Source organism: Cyrtonyx montezumae, unplaced genomic scaffold, assembly GCF_038088225.1.
Source record: "Cyrtonyx montezumae isolate F1298 unplaced genomic scaffold, pur_monq_1.0 scaffold_7, whole genome shotgun sequence".
NCBI lineage: Eukaryota > Metazoa > Chordata > Aves > Galliformes > Odontophoridae > Cyrtonyx > Cyrtonyx montezumae.
The window spans coordinates 30,050,684-30,065,500 of NW_027072078.1; the positions used below are offsets into that span (position 1 = coordinate 30,050,684).

The following is a 14,817-nucleotide window of genomic DNA, read 5'->3' on the forward strand; positions in this document are numbered from 1 at the left end:
CAGAAAAAACCTGAATTCTGCATGAAGTGTCTCTGTATAAATGTATTACCATGTCTTTGTAAGTAATTCTTTCTTTTTTAAATTGCTTTCTCACTTTTTAAAGTTGCAAAAGCATTTTAATTGGTTTGTAATGAGGACTCGTCTGTAGTCACATCTGTTTTCTTTATTTTGAGTTACATATTTAAAATTAGTTGTACTACTATTTTATACCAATGAGGTGCTGAAACTACACAATGTGTATGTTTTAAAGAATAAGTCACTGTGGTTATTTGGTATACTAGGAAGGAAAAATTGGAAAAAATACTTGGAAAGTCTCTTTGGAAACTTTGGAAAATTCTCTGTTTGTCTAGATATGTCCAATAAATTACATAGTTAGGCCTATTCACCTTTGTGACTGAATTTTGACTTTGAGCAATGCATTTAGCAGAACAGCTTTTGATTCACAAAGATGTAAGAGTCAAAACCTCATCAAAATCCACTTTAAGGTAATTTTGCCAGTATTTTTTTCCTGGCGTGGTATATTTGCTGTAGTTGAGTGGCATTCAATGAAATTTTCTTGCTATGTACTCAGAAGTAAAAGGACAGAATTGGAATAATAATTTCTTGTTATGTTTCCTCATGACTACTTCAGTCAATTTGCAAATATTTTCGTAGGATCTTAGAATGGCATTAAGTTGGAAGGGATCTCAAAGATCATCTAGCTCTAACCCCCCATTTTCATTTTTTCAATTAACACTACAAACATACCCATATTTACCAATTTATAGTCATTTAAAAATAAGTATATGTGACTTTTGACTCATTTTCTTTGCTGGGCCCAAACCCAGCCATCTTTTTAAAGATTTTCTTCTGTCCGTAGTTCCACTAATTTCACTGAGAACAACAGTGGTTTTATAAAACTAATGTAGATCTCATCCCTACAGGGCACGAGTTATGTTTTAATTTTGCTAATTTATTTTCTACTCAAATGCTTTGTTGTTTGTTTGTTTATAATGCTCCTTCAGTGGTCTTTGGCAGTAACATGGACTGCTGGGTTTGCTCTGCCTTGCACCCCGTGTCCTGTGAGCTCTCTGCTAGGGGTAACAGTTGGCTGTTACTGACTGTGAAGTGTAATGGAAATAATCTAAGTTAATGATAGAGGGCTTTAAGCATTTCCTCAACAAATAAGCAGCAATGTGTTGATAGCCAGTAAGTATTTTATAAGTGCAGTTAAGTCACAGTGATTGATTGAGCTGGGGTGGAAATCAGAATCAGTTAGAACAACAAATTCTTCACGGGGAAATGCTTACTAAATTAAGAAAACACACAAATGAACAACAAAAATAAACCATGCAAGAAGTTCTGCTCCTATGCCATGTTTTCCTCATTTCTCAACTCTGAGGGCAAATTTGGTGAAAGCAAGACCTTTTCTTTGTTGAGAATGCATCTTTTTCTGTTGTTAATTTATGCTACACTGAGTGAAGTTATACATTCAAGTTGAATTGATCTGAAAATTTAGTTACTGAACAACGTGCATGCTTACTATTGGGACACTTGAGACATCGAGTTCCTACAAAAATACATTCTGAATAACATCACTGAAATGCCCGTACTGCTCATTTCATTTGCATGACTAGTAAGCACTGTTCATTTAATTATTTAGACTAGTAACAGTTGTTTTCAGTGTGAGAACATACAAGTATTCTCAATAGCTCTCCTAGCATATTCTTTATTTTTAAATGCATTCTGCTTGCAGGAAGATCTGATAACTCAGAATTTCCAATAACTCATCTTAGTTTCCATATTCAGGCTTTTAAAACTTGAATGTAGTTGGGACAGGGAGAGCTTGGTAGAGGAAAAATAAGACAACATCCACAGTGGAGATAACCTAAAAAATTTATTTCTAGATCAAACAATGTCAAATACTAAAATTTGGATTCAATTATCACTATCAGCATGTGAAACAAAGTTTAGAACAACACAAGGCAGAAGTGTAGTACTGACTTTGTATGCATGGCAGGAAGGTTAATGATAGGCAGTAGTCTTATTTTGACACTTCAGAGGCTCTAAATCTCAGCAATTGCTTGAGCAGATTGGTTTTCACTCATGGATACTTTATACTCAGAAAGCTCCGCTTGAAATGATAGTTTCAGTCATTCTTAAGATAATGCTAACTGGAGTAAATGTAGTCTGCTGGAGAATACTCTAGAACCCACATCTGCCAACAGAACAGTCAGTATGTAGTGAAACTCATTTTCCTCCATTCATTCTATGAGTTGATGCATTTGGGAGCTATGCAGCTTTCAAAGAAAATTTACTTTGTATTCTCGATGTACAATAAGCATTGAGGAAAAAATCATTTAACCAGAAATAAAAATACCACTCAAAATAACTTTTTGTCATATTTTTATTTACCTTGAACAGAAAAGTTTCCATACCATCAATTTCTGATAATGGAAAAAAAAACAACAACAAAAACAACAAGCCCTAACATGTAACACAGGCAGCTTTGGTTATAAGTGCCATTTCTACAGCAAAGTTAAGCTATTGTAAACCAAACATCTAGTAAGGCAAAAATATCCAGCCAACATTTAAGAATTTAACAACATTGAAAACATTTACATATAAACAAAGAAATATTTTCTAATCTTTCAACAGTCACTTGCTACAATCCAGTGTTTAGTTCACGTATCTATACAAACAAACACTTGAGCTTTTGTGAACTAACCACTTGTCCACAGGACCTGCCTAGACAGTTTATCAATACAAAAGTTCCATATAAATAAATCAATTAAACTTCACAGAGACTAAAAGAAGCAATAAAAAATTCCAACTGTAAAATAAATCTGTACATTATGGTCAGTCTTGTCTTTTTGAAAACTTGAGCAACTTTTAAAGTGTCTATTTATGAAGGGGTGGCAAGGGGCAGCGTTAGCTGGAGTGGAAACTTGAAGACTCCGACTCTGTAGAAACAGAAGAATGTCCCCCACGTTTGCTTTTTGAAAGAATCTTGAGGCTCGATCCTCTGCTAACTGATGTCAAGGCATTTTGTGCTGATGTCTTGAATTTGGCACCCAGGAAGGCATAAAGGATTGGATTCAGGCAGCAATGGAAGAATGCAAGGGCTTCTGTGATAGAGATCCATTTGTGCACGATTGTGTCCAAACTGCAGCGATGTCTGATGACTCCAAGCAAGATGAATGTGTCTATGCTGATGCCAATGTAATATGGCAGCCAGCAGGCAAAGAAGGTGAGGATGAGGATAACTGTTGTCTTCAAGGCTTTGCGCTTCTGGTGGCCTTTCGAATGCGACAGCTTAGATATGATAATACAATAGCAAGTCAGGATTATTAGACCAGGCAAGACAAGTCCTACCAAGATATGCTGGAATCTGAAAGAAATCAGCCAGTTGTCATGAGGGTACATGCGATCACAGAGATACCGTCCTTCTACTTCACTTGTACTGGCAAAAATGATATCAGGCACTGTCAGAAGCACAGCTGGCAGCCAGACTCCCACGTAGACAATCTTCTCAGCCAACAGCTTTCGGGGTCGCTGGCTGTTGGTGGCATGGACTATTGCCAGGTATCGATCTAAACTTATGAAAGCCAAAATCAAGACACTGCTATAGAGGTTGACTGTGTAAATGACATGAACTGCCTTACACAGGACATTCCCAAAGTACCAGCTTATGGCTGCATCCACAGACCAGAACGGCAAGGTGATGACAAAGAGGAGGTCGGCCACAGAGAGGTGCAATCTGTATTTATCAGTCATGCTTCTTTGCTTCTTCTGGTAGCCCATAACAATGATAACCAATCCATTCCCGATTATTCCTGTTAGGAAGATGATGGAGTAGATAGTTGGCAAGAAGATCCGGTTGAAATCGGCGTTTTCATGCTGAAAGCACGGCTCTCCATAGTCTCCATAGTCAGCTGAGCCAATCTCCTCCGAGCCATTGTCAGCAAGTTCAATGAGTATGCCAGAGGACAGCTAAATAAATAAGTAAATAAAATTAGATGTCCACTCTTTTACAAAAGCTCGCTATATGTCAAGAGTCCCAACAACAGTCTCCACCATCACCAACAGGCAAACTTTTCGAAACCCAGCCAGAAAAATGCTATTTAAATACAATTTCTATTCTGCTGGCTATTTTATACACAGCAAAAAACAGATAAGGAAAAGAACTTCCTTCATCTTTATCTGAGGAGTAAGATCTTGTAACTAAGTGCAGGAGAAGAATGATGACGCCTACTTTCAGAAATACCCCCGTGCTTCAGGAGAGTTCAGCGCTCTAATGGGACGCGCTACAAATGCACAAAGGCAGAAGCGTGACGTGCACAGAGTTAGAAGAACTACACTCGGTAATTCTGCTGCTCCGGAGTTCCTTCTCATTAAGGGGATGGGGTCACGGAGAAACAGAGAGGATGCCCTCGGCTGATGTAATGAAGGACGAATAGCAAGGATTCCCCCCGAGAAGCGACTGACAGCTCGGCGCCGGGACCAGAGCCGGGCAGCGGCAGCCCCGAGGGCAGCGGGCATCTCACCGCCGCCCTTTGTTCCCACCCCGGGGCCGGGGAGCCGCTGCGAGCTGAGGCGGCGGTAGAAAAGGGAAGCGAGATTTTGGTGAGGGCATGAAAGCACATCAGGAAACCACCAACGGTTCTGGGCACCGCGCTTAAAAGCGATGCAGGCGGGAGAGTGCCACCTGGCTACGCTAACCTCACATGTTCTCTGAGTTCAACCGCACGCTCCGCAGCTCTGACCCGACCCGCCCGGGGCATCTCGCAGGCTCCGGGAGACGGCTGCTGTCCCCGCCGCTCCGTGGGACGCATCTCCCCGGTCGCCCGCCCGGCACGGACGGAGCTGCGGCGGGACGCGGCTGCGACCCCCCGGCACATCTCCGCTCGCGAGCAGCGCGCACATGGGCCAGCAGGGCTGGGCGGGGCCGAGCACCCCGCTTTCCCCCCGCACTTACATCCAAGCCGTCCATGCCGTTGTCCATGCTCCGAGCCACCGAGTAGGTCCGGATTATCCCAGCGCCGCGAGCGCAGCTGCACCGAGCGCACAGCCCCGCTCCCGCCCGGGACGCGGCTCTTTATAGTCCCCGCCACCCCCGCCTCGGGGCAGCCCCGCCCGGCTCCGCCCCGCCGGGTGGCACCGCGGGACCGGCTCTGGCCGCGCCTCGGGCGCGCTTTGTCTGCGGCGCCGGGCACGGCGACCCCGCCTCGGGGCGCCCCGGGGGAGGGACGCGGAGCTCCTGGCCGAGGAAAGCCGCTGGGACGGGGGTCGTGGGAGAGGGGGAGGAGAAGTCCTGCACGCCTTTCGACGAGTGGGAGGCGTGGAGCTGTTCTCGTCCCTGCTGAAGTGTGTAGGAGAGGCGAGGAGCGAGGGGATGGTTCGTGCTGGACGGTTCTGCAACCCTTTCGCGGGCTGCAGGTTGTTCTGAACTCATCCAGCATCGGGAGTTTGGCATCGGGAGCTGCAGATGCTCCGGCGGTGTGTGCGGGATGACGTGGTGTGTCAGTGTACCAAAAGCTCTGTACATCACAGCCACAGAATCACAGAATGGCTCAGGTTGGAAGGGACCCACAAGGAACTGGTAGAAAACAGGAAGAAAATGAAACGTTGTCAAAACAACAATGCTGCCAGCTTCATTTAAACTTACAGATATTCATCCTCATATCTTGTGACATAAAAACACTAAACACCGAGTTTCTTATTTGCCCATTAATATCAGAATGCTGCTCTTCTTAATCTCAAGGCTGGGCAATTAAAAGTGAAGGCTGCTGAGCATCTTTTTTTTTTTTTTTTTTTTTTTGTGTCTCTTTCCACAAGTTAGATAGTGTACAAATGGAGAGAGAAACCTGAAATTCTGCAAGTAGAATAAAAATAGCATTCATCAAATAAGTTTGCAAGGGTAAACTTACTCAAATATAAAGGACAGTAAAAGACAATAATGAATTTCCTTCACAGATACCTCTAGGGTCTCAGTACCGTTATCCATGCAAGCAAACTAATTTTCAGAAAAGATTTCACTGGTTTTAGTTAGAGGAGTTTTCTTTCTTCCCATGATTTCAGAACTCACATCATCCTGAGTAATTATATTGGGAATAATTGATTCAGTTATGCGGATTTACACTTTATAGTTGGCATTTGGAGTGGAGAGAGGAAGAAGGGAGAGGAGCATTCCTAATGTAATGGCATATGCTCAGATTACTCTTGCAGTCTCGAGGGATGAATAAAGTGAAAGTTTGTCAAGTTTTATTCTCAAAGGCCCGTATTGCTAGTTTACATGCTCTGAGTTGACTACCAGCTTTAGATGTAAAGATTATTTGTGGCTATTTGGCAAGAGTTACTCTCCTATAGGACCTATAGAACTTTTTTTTGTAACTCTCATGCTTGTGATTGATTAGTAACACTGATTATCATTCTTTTTGTTAAAAATACGGCATGCAATTTGTGACCCATAATGTCATTAAGTTCCTTAACTACATCATAATTTGATAGTCATTCACATTTTGCTACGAGCTCTGGAATATCACATGTAAGCTGCTTTAAAGGCAAACTAATTGACTATAATGCAGAACTTTCCTCAGAAAATTCAATATAATCTATTTTGAGTTTATGTCTGGGAAATTTCAAAAGAGGTACCATGCCCGAACTCTATTTTCTATCGAGTCCACATTTTACAATACTAAACCTAGCCATACTTCATGATATTTCTACTCTTCTGAAATCCCTTGGGGGAAAAAACCAAACCAACCAACCAAACAAACAAAAAACAAACCGAAGGGATGAAATTTAAATTGTTGCTATTTGTTCCTTATTGTCCATAGAACCCACGATGTGTTCACTACTTCCCAAACATACAAATCTGAAAATACTTGTCCCAGGAAATCTGCAGCCCAGGATTAGATGAGCAGGCAGATAAAGGAGCAGTAAAATGAGAAGGAGATTTTTTTATACAAGGCTGGGTGGGAAAGTTTTGTATAATCATCTTTCACTTTTCATCTGTGGATACCCAGCTGATGGCATCAGGAATTGCTGTGCAGCTTTCAGCAAAGGGAGGCTTTGTGAAAGGCTTACCACCTACTGAACCTGGAAATATTAACCAGTTTTTTAGAAGTAACCATGTTGAACACATACTTTAAAATAGGTTAAGTCGTGGAGCTGCACACCGGGGAGATGAACATTAGCAAGGATAGATCCTGCTTGCCAGAAAATCGTGTGATGGCAGATGTACTGTTATGGAGAAGGTATGCTCACCTCAGGAGGGTACCAAAGATTTGACAATGCTCTTCTTTGTATGCAGTGTGGGAGATTAAAATATGCCTGCGTGCAGATGACTTGAGGTCAGCAGTTGCAGATGAGCAAACACAGCAAAAAAAGTGCATGATCACTAGAGCACTTTGAGGTGTTTGCGGACTAGTTGGCTACTTATTGGGGTGGATAACCCAGAGTGTGAGGTATCAAGGCACAGAACTGAAGGTGTAGTTACAATGCATGGAGGAAAGTGTTACATTCACACCTTGGTTTTGCTGTGCAGATTGGCCTGTATCAGAAAGGATATTGCCTGAAAATTGATTTAATTAATTAAGGGGGTAAGGGACCATGACCCAGACTGTTATTTGAGTTCCTAGAAAAGAAGAAATCCAGAAGTGTGGAATAACCTGGTACCGTGGCTGAGTGCTGAAGCACAGTACTGCTGAGTAGTGGCAAATCTGGGGATTGATGAGATGTCACTGAAATGTTTGGATGAAGGTCCTCTGAAGCTAGCATTCACACTGCTATTTTCGTTATCTACAAACCCTTTTGTTTCTCTTATCTGAACAGATAGGAGAAAACTTCCTTTGCTGCACAGAGGACCATTGGGGGCAAGTTAATGATTTCCAGAGTGATAAAAGCGGGGGATTGTTTCTGCAGAGCATGTAATTTGGAGAGCTGGCTACAAATCTTCTTAAGATGCAGTTAACAAATAGCAATTTTCAAGCTTGCTTTGCATTACATGTTTTTCTGGTTGCAGAATTACTGTGAAAATCAGAGACTCTAACCCATGTAATATGTATTTTTGTTTCAGAAAAATTGCCCTCTGAGGTACAAAATCTTACATGTTCTTACACTATTAAGCCAACTGAACAATTTCCCAAGTTGTGAATCATTAACCTACTTTTTGTCTTCTAGAAAGAAGCAGAAGTGTTGCTCATGTAAGAGCAAAAATGTTTGTAATAAGCCTTTCCAGTGGGAAAAATACTCTCTACGTCTCTAAATCCAGTATCCATAAAAGCAGAAAAATGAATTGCAAGACTTAATTTGAAGGCTTTACAACTGCCTTTAGCAAAGCAAACTTCCAGCTACTAAAAGTTTGATGGCACCATTGTCTTTTGGTGACACCTAATACAAAGGAGATGGGCTCCTTGATTTATGTTATAGATACATGCCACCATAGTGTAATAATTACAGTGATGTATTCATAAACTGTTCTTTTTAAGATTAATGGAGTTATCCTTTAAACCATGTAGATGGCTGTGTCTTAAAAATACAAAACCAGGAACATGGCTGAAATTTCTGTACTGTGTAGTAAGGAGTGATTAATTTTCACTTTTTCACTGTTTTTCTCTGGACATGTCACTGCCTGTACTGGGAGACTTCTGAAAGCATACCTTTTGAATGGATAGCAGAAAACATGCTGAGGATTCATGAGGTATTAGCTTTGATTAGTGGGTTGTTCTGGTCTAAAAATACTCCAGAGATCTGAAATTGCGGGCTTGCTGGCCACTAAATGAAAAGTGCTTTGCTTATAATACTCAGGTGTTTCTTACCATATACCAGATTGACTTAGTGACAAATGGGTCTTCAAGTGGCCTGAAGTTGTATACATATAAAGGAAAAGGATATCCACTGTTATTTTTCATTTGATCCTTCTGCTGAAGTGGGAAATGGATCAATCTTATGCCTGTTACAACAGTCGCCAAGGGCTCACTGGAGTTGGGTTTCAGCTAATGGCTCTCGGTCCTTGGAGCTCCCTGTCTCTATTTCTCCACATCCTTCTGCCTGTGCCTCAGTGCAGCAAGCCCACCAACTGTAGCCCTGATTCTGGAAAGAGGACATCCATTCTCCCTCTGGGCAGGCTGCCACACATTTGAAAGCGAAAATGACAAAATAAAGTCAAGTTGTACCATTCACTTGGTAGCATATTGCGTTACCACAGGAAGAAAGCTTTGTGTGGAAGGAATGATGCTTGAATATTAGAAAAAAATTAAAGGAGAAAACTTACATCAGTAAAAGGCGACAGACATTTTAATATACGCTGGCATAAAAGACAGATTTCTTTATGGTTCCTTGCTTTTAACAAGGAATTCTTATTTTGTTTATTTCAAGTATTGCCACAAGGTCTAAAGTCAGCACAGAAAAGTCATGGGAGAAGCAAAAAAAAGTGCTGTCTTCTGAAAGGAATCACAGTGACTCCTGTGTTTTAATCCCACCTCCATCACCGGCCTCCAGCACATCACTTACCCTTCTGACTGTGCTCACCCAACTGTAAAATGGGGATAACAATAGCTACTTACCTACCCCAGAGGAGAGCTGTAGGGATTAATTGGTTGATGTTTGTGAGTTGCTTTGAAGAGACAAAGTACTTATTCTAGAGTCTGTCAAAATTATTGGTGACACTGATCAGCTGGAATTCAAAGGGGACCGAACTCATTAAGGTTCTGATCTTCTTCCTCCATTTGGCGATGTTTATGGGTTAGCAAATCTCACTGCATCTGGATACTTTATTGTTTGTTTGGAAGCGGAGTAGACTAAAAAGTTGCTTTGAACAACTTTGTTAATCCTTTTTACAAACATGTCTTCATTTACATATCACTGAAGCTGAAGTTTTTATCTTTGATGATGGTGTAACAGAACATTTCTAGAGTCATAATGAATTTTTTTCCAGAACAGTGGTTGGATCAGAATTATGAAAAAAAAGTAAATCCTGCCTAACTCTATATTAAGTCATTTCTTTGCTGTAACCAAGTAGGATTTGGGCTTTCCTAGCATTCAGATACTTTAATGTTTAGTTATGAGATGTGGTTTCTGCTGAAAACCTGTTCACAGTTCAGTTTTGCTTCTGTTGATGAGTGCTGAGAGCGTGCTAAATCCCTGTCTTCAAAGCACTTAGAGTTAAAAAATAATGTGTGTAAAACATAATTAGAAGTTCAGGTAGTCATATCAAAATGTATGCAGCATCATAATGTGATTTCTTCATACAGAGCTTTCAGGTGCAGTTATATCTGCATGGAGCCTCTCCTGTCACTACAAACAGCATTTATCCACTGGGGGACACATTGAGTGAGCAGGGCCCCAGGCATCCTGATCCAGCTTTGCACTTTCCAACCTGACTCTATGACACAAAGTGGGTCCATCAGACTTTGTCCATGTACCTCTGCTACTACCAAGTGTCAAGAGGTACATGGATAAAAATACATCCACTCACAATTGCACACACTTGTTTGCTCTACAAACTGGAAACAGTGTGCTGATTTTCTTTTTCCAATTCTTACAGCTTTTGAACAATCTTTTCTTGAAATAGTGACTCTGGAACTGTACTTGGGATGTAGTGAAGTATGTGCCATGTTTTCTTTATCATTTTCACACACCTGTTTTAATTCTTTCTTTGAAAGTGATATTGACTATTCATTTTTCATGTGTTTTGAGATTTTGAGATGGATGAAATCATTTCTTTATCTCCTTTGCCCAGTTGTTTTGCATCTGAAAAGTGGCACTAAAAGCAGAATTAAGAGCAACAACTCTTCCTGTTTAGCAGTTTTGCAGTCAGAAGCCCACAAACGATTTAGTTTTATTGCGGCAACTTTGAAGGAAAGTCTGTGCACGTGGGTGCTGAGCCTCAGCTTGGATACTTGGTTTTGAATCTGTGTGCCAGGGATTACTCCCATCTGTGTTTCCTCACGGGGCTGGTGGCTGAATCTGTTGTTCAGCATCAGGGAGATCAGCCAAGTCCAGCATTGTGCTTTTTCAGTGTTTTTTTCCATTGGATCTGTCCTCCCACTATTTCCATGCAAATTCACTTCAGAATTCCAAACATTTCTGTTCTGCTGGAAGTCAGGTTTGCCATATGCTGTCACTGGAAATCCTTTGAGATACACCGCCTTTTTTTTCTAGCAGGAGGTGCAGGAGTGAGGCTGGGCTTTTGTTTCTGAGTCAGTGTTTCCTCTTTTGCTAGTAAAATCAATGCCATGTACTCAGTGAACGTTCATGAATTTTCTGTCTGTCAAAAAACGTGGTTCAACTTTTCTAAAATGATCAAAACATCTCTACTAAATGTTGGGAAATGTTCAGTGCTGCAGAGTCAAAGCCCTCTGTATACAGTCCTTGCTGAAACTCTGAATAAATACACTTGTACAGCCTGCTGTATTTATTGTCTAAACTATAAGGATGTTGACAGCTATATTCCTTTCTCTACTTATTATCTGACAGTGAAATAATCATGATATTGTAACCTTATTATTTAGAGTAGATACTGGACTTTGAAGAATTGTATTTCCTCTTTGCAGAAAGTAGAGTTGTATGGAATGTAAGCAGTATTAGTGTAGTGAAACTCCTGGAGTTTTCTTTCACCAATGGAGATGCTCTTTTGAACATCTGACAGGCAGATCTTATCTTATCTTTGTAAACAACCAATGAGATCACACAGTGTGATTTCTTCTCTACCATTAAATGACTGATCTTTATAAAAGCAGCAGAACTGCTTGAAGAAAGGATTGGGGTCATAGAACCATAGAATCACTAAGGTTTGAAAAGACCTTCAAGATCATCCAGTCCAACCATCCACTTACAACCAATATTTCTGCACTGAACCATGTCATGGTTGGTAGATGTTGAACTGCATAGATGTTGAACCTCTGTTTTTGATTTAACAGGAAAGTAAATCCAAATTTCAGGGTATCTCTTACCACATCATGAGAGCTCCAACCACTGAGATAAAAAGCTAGTCATTCACAACTGGACTCGCTGAACATTCAGCTTGCTAGTTTGAATTAATTTTCTGCTGAAACAGGCAACTTTTTTAAGCAAATGTGGTGCTGAACCAGACATCATCCATGTAATTTCCCACGATGACTGGAATGAATCCTTTACAGACACCATAGCACAATCTCTGGCTCATCCGACAGAAATGCGATAGCTTGCTAGCGCCGGATCCAGATCACATCTGCACGACTGAGTGCTTCAGCTATGATCTGTTATTAGTAAGTGGGGAGCCGTCATCTCCACAACTGAAGATGAAGCAGGACCTTAAGGACCATGCAGATGAGAAGATGAGCAAATAGCTGTGTCCTCCCTGCCATGACAAGAGGAACTTACCATTGGAGCTCTGGGCAGCTTGTTGTTCACTGTCTCATCAGATGATTGCACACATAGAAGAGGCATTTAGAAAATCAGCTGTATCAGCTGTTGGGAATATTTACTCATGTCTGCATTTTTGTACATGCTTCAGTATATCTGATTATGCATAAGTGCATCAGCACAGATATAAAGAAATCTTCCCCAAACATACACATAAACAGAAAAAAAGTGAGTAAGTACCAGTGAAGAAAAAAAAGAAGAAAAAATGCCAGTAAAGAAGGCTGCACATGGGGCTTAGCTGTATCACTGCCTTCCAGGGCATAGCTGAACAGAATTATGTAAATGCTTCTATACTCAGCAGAGATGGTTCAAATTCAGCTTAATTTACACTTCCAACTTCTCCCACTAAGAGTTGCAGCCTGCTATCCTGCTCCTTCATTCATGAGTTCAGTACAACTGAGCATGTGAAGGAAGACTTCAGTCTTGAAATGGCCACTTTATAGTTGAACTTGTTATTCTAGGAATTTGCTGGTTTTTTTAAATAGAAGGTTCTAGATTTCTGAGGTTCTTTTTCAGCACTGAGTGAATATTTTGAAAAACATGAGAGGGGAATTCTAAAAATATTTGTAGGTGACAGTCTGTGTTCAGGACAGCCTGTACTAAGTGCTATTTTATCTTTTTTTTTTTTTTTTTTAACTTATAAAAACAGGAAGGAGCCTTGCTACTTCTGAGGACCCTGATAAATGTCTCTACCTGTCATTTTCTAGAAAGATCTCTTCAGGTGCCAAGCAGGGGTCACTGTAACCATGGATACTTGCACTCCTTTTTCCCCTTGGGTTTCTGTGAAAAACTTGGTGTGGTGCCCAGTTTAAACCACATTTTGTGTTAAGTAATCATAGGCTCATTCTGTTCTTTGGTATTGTGGTTTTTAAGTTTTCAACGGTTGCTCTGTGGTTTAAAGGCTGTTTTTTTATTCCCTCTTCTTATTTTACGCAAAGAAGATGTTAAAGCAAAGTTGCTTGATAACAATTTTTCCACCAAAATAAAGTCTTTTGGGAAGGATTGATTGTCATGTGGTTTAAAATCGAAACCAAACTAAGAAACCACTTCAGTGCAGCTTTATGTTCAGTGAAATATGTATGCATTTTACTGAATTTGGAAGGAGATTTTTCAGTTCCTGGGATCCCTCAAAATGCTCTTAAGAATTAAAACAAACAAAAAAAAAAAACTTGATTTTTTTTTTAACATGTAAAATAAGAGTCAGTATTAGAAAGCTGTGAATATATATGTTTTACTGAAATAAACTGGAATGCTTATTTTCCATGTAGTCTGTCAGTCCTCCTCTACCGCTTTGATATTGTTCTACAAAGGATCTAAGTCTAGTTGAAGGAGCAGTGCAATATAGGAGGGGAAACTGACTGTAGGTGCTTCTCACCTTCCAGAAACATCAGAAGTTGAATAAGGGGACAAATCCAAGGGTATCTAATATGAATGAGTATATGGAAAGGGAATCTGTCCTACTGGATATGGATATAACTGAAAGAGTGCCATGTGATCAGATCAGAAGAACCTCATTTGAAATAACCATGTTAGATGAGAAGTCTTAGAACAATTAGTTTTGATAGATCTTCAAAATTAGGCCAAAGTCAGATGAATATTGAATAGCAAATACAGGACCTACATTGAAAAATATTAACATGGGCTACTATTGTTCTACGAGGCAAAGTTTTAGAACAACTTTTGATGGGAGGAATATTTGTAGGTGTGGAAGTAAATGGGAAACAGAGCAAGAAGGAAATAGAGTTTGTAAAGGTATGTTGTGGTATGACTACTTAATGACTTTCTTAGGTAACTCATTTCCTAGGCAGTAGATAACACTTGCCTGGACTTTATTAAAGTATTTCATATGATACCATTCGAATTCTTACTAGCTTAGTTAGTCTCTAGAGTTAGATTCTAATCTAGAGTCTGTAGGAATTGGTGCCTGACATGAATGAGGAAGTTTCTAGAAGGGAAATTATAGTGATGACACTGAAAGGGAAACTAGGTTGCAGGAAGGTAATCTGTAGGGCTGTTTGATATTCAGCATTGGAACCAGTTATACTTACATTTTCCATCAACTTTCAGACAAAAGTACTAAGCTCCTGAAATTCACTAGAGGTGGAAAGCTAGGTGCCACTGTTAAAAACTGGGATATCCTCTGGCATGACTAAAGGGGAAAAAACTTCAGAATATCAGCTGACTGTAGGATAAGTCTGAACCACCAATGCTATGTCCTTGAATATGTCCTTGATTACTGAATGTAGGAAGAAGGGTCTACCAGAAGAGAAAAGGATGTACTACTGCTACCATACAGAGAACTGAAAAGAAAAATTAATTCAGATAGAACAGGTACGGGGAAGAACTACTGGGATGAAGTGTGGAATGGAAGATTTCGCTCATGAGAGGAGGCTGAAAGAGCTTCTATGCCTTCACTCATAAAATGAATTT

At 40.4% G+C, this 14,817-nt stretch overlaps 1 protein-coding gene across 1 annotated transcript; it reads right to left on the bottom strand.

Annotated features, from left to right (window-relative positions):
* Window positions 1-2,844: 2,844 nt before the first annotated feature.
* Window positions 2,845-5,042, bottom strand: CXCR4 (C-X-C motif chemokine receptor 4). Its single transcript, XM_065750480.1, has 2 exons — window positions 4,958-5,042; window positions 2,845-3,972 (listed from the first exon to the last, which is right to left on the bottom strand). The coding sequence occupies exons 1-2, from the start codon at window positions 4,982-4,984 to the stop codon at window positions 2,911-2,913; spliced, it is 1,089 nt and encodes a 362-aa protein (XP_065606552.1). The 5' UTR covers window positions 4,985-5,042; the 3' UTR covers window positions 2,845-2,910.
* Between the last annotated feature and the right edge of the window lie 9,775 nt (window positions 5,043-14,817).

Bases quoted from the DNA above. Each gene is read 5' to 3' on its own strand.
- CXCR4 (XM_065750480.1), bottom strand. From the start codon at position 4,984: ATGGACAACGGCATGGACGGCTTGGAT. The intron at 3,973-4,957 runs GTAAGTGCGGGG...TTATTTATTTAG, and splicing joins ACGGCATGGACGGCTTGGAT to CTGTCCTCTGGCATACTCAT.